Source organism: Hippocampus comes, unplaced genomic scaffold, assembly GCF_001891065.2.
Source record: "Hippocampus comes isolate QL1 unplaced genomic scaffold, H_comes_QL1_v1.1 scaffold180, whole genome shotgun sequence".
In the NCBI taxonomy this organism is placed as follows: Eukaryota; Metazoa; Chordata; class Actinopteri; order Syngnathiformes; family Syngnathidae; genus Hippocampus; species Hippocampus comes.
Genome location: NW_017805076.1, coordinates 1,279,026 through 1,284,927, shown reverse-complemented (window position 1 = coordinate 1,284,927; position 5,902 = coordinate 1,279,026). Strand labels below are relative to the sequence as shown.

General features: G+C 39.7%; 1 protein-coding gene across 1 annotated transcript in view; it reads left to right on the top strand.

Annotated features, from left to right (window-relative positions):
* sntb2 (syntrophin, beta 2) overlaps window positions 1-5,902 on the top strand; it is a 47,634-nt gene that overhangs the window by 38,162 nt on the left and 3,570 nt on the right. Inside the window, exon 5 of the mRNA XM_019865285.1 lies at window positions 3,017-3,213. Within this exon, the coding sequence (XP_019720844.1) occupies window positions 3,017-3,213 (197 nt within the window). The remainder of the gene's footprint in view (window positions 1-3,016; window positions 3,214-5,902) is intronic.

Genomic DNA, 5,902 nt, shown 5'->3' with positions numbered 1-5,902 from the left:
CTTAGATGGGCACTTTATAATGTTATATTGCTCTGTTTTGATTCCATAAAAAGAGCTGTTAAAGCAGCTGTTGTGGGACAAAATATTTTTTTCACTGTTGTTGATGGACAGTAATATTGTGTGAGAGATTATGTTTGAATAACTGCTCCAAGTGAAAAATGTTCATGTAAAATTGAAAATCGAAATTGTTATTTCAGTAAGTATTTGCATTTTGCACATAGAAAACTGATTCATGATTCCATGTTGAGAGCATGAAAATGGGGAAAAATTAGACAAAAAATATAAAAGCAAATTCAGAAATTATAAAAAATGCGTGAGTAATCATGATTAATTTTTAGTTAATTTGAGTTAATTATGACAGTTGCGTTTTTAATTAGATTAAATATTTTAATCGTTTGACAGCTCTAATAGAGAGAGAGAGAGAGACAGAGAGAGAGAGATTTTTTTTGTATATATGTATATTGTTGTTCATGATTGAGCAACCCAGCCGCTGGGGGGCAGTGCCCTCCCCTGGGGGTGCACTGTTCCCCAGTGCCGGTCCCAAGCCCGGAGAAATGGGGAGGGTTGCGTCAGGAATGGCATCCGGCATAAAACTTTTGCCAAGACGACCATGCGAGTTGGTAGGACGGTTTACAGGGGCGGATGGAAATTACTGGCTCGCTGTGGCGACCCCTGAATAGGGATGTGCCGAAAGGAGAAGAAGAAGAAGTTGTTCGTGATTGAGCAAAGAATGGGACTGGTGATAGACAGCCAGTGATGCAGCTTTTGTATTGGTCCATCATGGTGAAGAAGCAGCAGAACCAAAAAATAAAGCTCTCAATTTATCAGTTGACATACATTCTTACCCTCACCTATGGTCATGAGCTATGGGTCGTGACCGAAAGAACAAGATTCTGGATAAAGCGGCCAAAATAAGTTTCTTCCGCAGGGTTTCAGGGCTTTCCTGTAGATCAGGGGTGTCAAAGTCAAATGGACGGAGGGCCAGATAAAAAATTTTGCTGCAAGCCGAGGGCCGGACTGATCGAATGTTCATTGAAAATTTTAAAAATGACCACATATTGTTTATTGAACCAAATTTAATTGACTGAAAACCTAACAAATACATTCCAATATGGTCAGATAAATAAAGCAACATTTTTTATGGCTATGTCAGTAAACTTTAATTTTCAACAGGCACAAAAAAATTTCCTTTGTATAAAAATACCCATAACATGAATGAAAGAAGCCGGTATTATTCAAGGCACTATCACTAGTCCATATTTTCTCTTTCAGCAAAAGTAGGCTAAATTTACTTAAAAGAAAAACAAATAATAGTGCAGTAATTTTCGATCATTTACTCGAATAAAATATTTTTAAAACATAATTGGATTGAAAAACAACAAAATAAAGTGCAAAAATGTATAAACCAAAAACAACACTTTCTTCAAGAAGTAACAAGCAGCGAAAGCAAATATTGCACTTTAATTTTTAAACTTGAACTGAGTAAAAACTCTTCGTTTGTGATTGCACAGTATATTATAAGTAATATTCACTTCTTTGAGGCTGAGGCTTATACTCGGTGGTGTCTTAACTTTTCTACAAGTTCATCAATATTTGGGGTCAGGCTCTGAGCTGAGCAAATCCTCAACATTGAGTGAGGGTGTTCAGCAGTAAATCGACTTCTGTGTGATGTTTTGTTCAGCTTCATCAAAGAAAATAGTTGTTCACACACGTATGTGCTGCCAAACTTTCGACAACGTTTGAGCAGCCTGGATGCGCAGCGGGGCCACTGTGTCGGGGAGGAAACGGGCAAACTGCGCAGCACGCACTGCCGTATCTTTGCAGAAACACTGCAATTGTGTTTCTGCTAATGCTCATGTTTAAAAAGAGTTGCTTTTTTTCGGGGCAAACGTCGTCACAAACTTTAAGTATACCGTTTTTAATTAAATCCCCCTTCCCCTTCCACGTCCATGTTCTTGTTTTTGTTCGCGTGTTTTGTTTCATGATGTCGTCTCAGATTACACTCTTTCAATAACGCCATACTTTCTCCGCACAGAAGACACACAAGTTTTCCAGCTACGTCCATGAACATGTACTTCGACTCCCACCTTGTTTGAAACCCCCGGTTATCAGTGTCCACCTTCCGTTTTGCCGTTTTTGATGGGTATCTGAAAGCTAATGTCACTGTTATGGGAACGACTGCTAGACTAATAAATATTTAAATAAAGCGGCCGACTGCTTGGCGCGTCACCGTTGCATTGTGGGAAATGTAGTATTGGTGCGTGTAAAAGATCTGCAGGCTCTCGGCTTGCTGCGGTCCGCGGGCCGGTTCTAATAATAAATCAATATCATCCCAGGGGCCACTGAAAACATTCTCGCGGGCCGGATTTGGCCCGCGGGCCGGCACTTTGACATAGGTGCTGTAGATAGAGAGTGAGAAGCTCAGTCATCTGGAAGGGGCTCAGAGTCTACCTGCTGGTCCTCCACATTGAGAGTCAGATGAGGTGCCATCTGATTAGGATGCCTCCAGGGCACCTGATGAGATGTTACAGTAACATCCCGCTGCAAATCGGCCCCAGGGGAAAACCCAGGACGCACTGGAGAGACTATGGCTGTGTCCAAATGGCCATTCCCTATCCCGTCATTCACTATATACTGTAGCCCTCTGCTATATGTAGCGCCATATAGTCCTCATTTTGTTTTGCAATTTGTACAGTCAGTTCACTATTTTTATCGTCGTTGCATATTACGTGACCACTGTACCTGTCATGATACACCGGTCTATTAAGATCTCCGACTATTTACAGTGAATAAAAATCGTCACGATGTGGAAGGCAAACTCCATATGAAAATACCAGTCCAACAGATTAAAACCAAGAGTTTTCTTGGTTTGAGGCAGCAGCACTAACAACTGGTCCATTGTTGTCGATCAGGAATCCCTCATAAAAACAACAGTTAAACTCTTCCAGTACAGTGGAGTATTGGTGCTATTTGTCTGAAAAGAACTGACAGGTTTTATTTGTATCTCTCCATTCAGACTGGTGCGTTCTGGCAGTGTCCGCGGCACTCCTCCCCAGAGTTCTGACCTGGTCTTTGCTACTCGGACTGGCACAGGGCGAGGCATTGAATCACACATCTTTCGCGTGGAGACCCACTGGGATCTGTCTTCATGGACAAGAGCCCTAGTACAAGGTGCACATTCAGCTGCAGAACTCATCAAAGAAGTCTCTATTGGTGAGTGTGAACATTTTTGTCTGGAAATGAAATCCTAAACGAGAACATGAGGAGTTTCCTAACCAAACTAAGTATGGAAGATTAGCACAGGGTCCGTTGGAAACCATGTTGCTTTTCGATGGTCAGTAGTAGTATTCATACAATACAATACATCTTGATTCATATAGCGCTTTCACAACAGCAGCAGCTGTAACAAAGCGCTTAACAAAACATGTATAATAGTTATTGAGAAAACTATGCATGTTATTCATTTAAGATGATACTTGACCCATTCACTTCTAGAAAGATTTGTTGCTGTGTCTGGATGTATAGCCCATCCCAAAAGTAATTACAGTGGTTCACTTTTTCCAGATTTTGTCCTGTGAAAGCCTTATTCCAAAATAGATTTCATTAATCTTTACCTCAAGATTTTCCCCACACCACTGCATAATGATCCATCCATTCATTATATTCTGCTTATCTGAGGTTTGTTCACGAGAGGGGCAGCTTACAGAACATGAAGGGTATTGAACATATCAGTGAAGAAGTCAGATAAATAATAAGTTAATAATCATTCATATTAATTTAATAAACATTAGAAAGAAGTTGAGTGCACTGAAACATGGTATTGTTACTCCATAGATTGATGAGTGGCTACTGTTTATTCAACTGCCAGATCTATGGAAGTAACATTAAATACATATTCTGTATACATTAAGTAAATGCATTTTGAGCCCCAAATAAAAAAAAAAACAACTGTGAAGCATATGTGAGCCTCCACAAACATTTTTCTTTTTTTCTTTTTCCTTTTTTTTGTTAGTTTTGTTCCTCCGTGGTCACTGAATCAAACTTGTCAACTGGTGTGCAAATCTGTGTATGTGGATCATGCTGCAGGTACCTTGCCAAACACAAATACAGTGGAAATTTTCAAGTTACGAACCACCTCAAAAGGAAAATATTGCCGCTTGTTACGAAAGAATTTTCAAGATACAAAAGGTAAAAATACAGTATGAGTTGCGACTCGCAGCTCCGAGTTTCCTGAACGCAAATACTTATGGCTCCTCTTGTCTGTTTAACAGGGAGGAAATTTCATCTGTGCTGTATGTTCCACATACATTAATTTAATATTAATGTATGTTCCATATACAGCACATTTGACAATAAAGTTGTACTTGATACTTGATACTTATAGCTGCCCTGCCATTGGCTATTACTGAGTATTATCCTGGCATCCTATTGGCTAAGAGGAACGTCTACCATATTTGTCTATGTGTGTGTAGATAGATCGATATGTGTTTATGCAGCGTCCTTGTAATTCGCCCCTCGGGCCAGGAAGCGTTCCAATAGTTTTACATAAATGTGAATCACCCAGAAAAAGTGTTCACCAGTCGGGCGATCACTCACTCTGCTGATGTTTGCCTTGGACATTTTTGAAGGATTGTTAAAAGCTGACAAAAGCAAACGTCCTTGGATCAGTTCTTTACAAAACGCCAGGCAAAAACCACTTCTGAGAGAGAACATGAACTGAAGAGGGCAAAAAACCCCGATGAGGACGCAGTTAAGTTAAATGACCATCATTTTCATTCTTTATTCTTTGTTTTTTACATTATGCACAACTTTTATTTATTGTGCAATAATCTAATTGTAACATGTATTTGTTTCATATTTTGATGCATTTTTATGCTTTAGAAAACATTTGTGTTTGAATTTTGGGGGGCTTGAAATGGATTAGGGCATTTACATGGAAAACGCGGCTCTACATACGAAATTTTCTCGTGAAGAAGTTTCTTCCGGAACCAATTCATTTCATAAGTTGAGGTACCACTTTACTGGGTTCTGGGGTTGCAGCTTCTCATGAGGATTTGAGCTCAAATGCCACTAATTGTCAACAGGTGCACAACTCTGAGTTGCAGAAATCATTAAATGCCAGTGAATGCCTCAAAAGATTGTAAAACCAAATTTCAGTTGAGGGCGGAATCAATTGTGTCCAGGCCAAGTTTCATTAGGTTGTTGTTTTTTTTTTAAGAACAATTCTGTTGGACCTAAGCCTTGAGATAGTGTGCCTGATTTCCCTTAGTTCTGTTTTTATGCTTGAATCAGTTTCAAGCTATTTCAATGAAGATTGTGGGGTGTCTCTGACCCATGTACACTGCTATACCTAAAAACAAGAAGCACAGGTTTAACCAACAGAAGATTTACTCTCAGTGCAAAAGTTTTGACCATCCTCCTATTTCTGTTCCCACACAAATACCTGCGTATTTTTATCATTCAGTCAAGATCAGAGATGAAAGTCCTCCGGATTTTCCCGGAATTCCGGGTTTTTCAAATTTTTATGAAAATTTCTCCGGAGAATTGAGGAAAATTTGCATAATCCGGATATTAGTTGACAACATTGAACGAAGACGCGTTTGAGTTCGTTGTATTGCTTTCACGAGCGTAGCCATATTGAGGCACTAACACTAGTAACAGTAAAGAGATTTTTGTTTGTGTAATAACGACAGAAGGCATGATGGCGTTTGACTAATGGTTTAGTAGAACGAATGGCAACTCGCAACAACAGTAGCAAGCGTCATTTTGCCTCTTGGGTTATACCATCTCAACTAGAACGTGGGGGATAGTCCCCAAACAATTTTCGTCTCTTTATAAACACACCTGCTAAACCCCAGTGGAACGAATAAAAGACGCCGTCAACAAGACAGTTGTCGTAAAA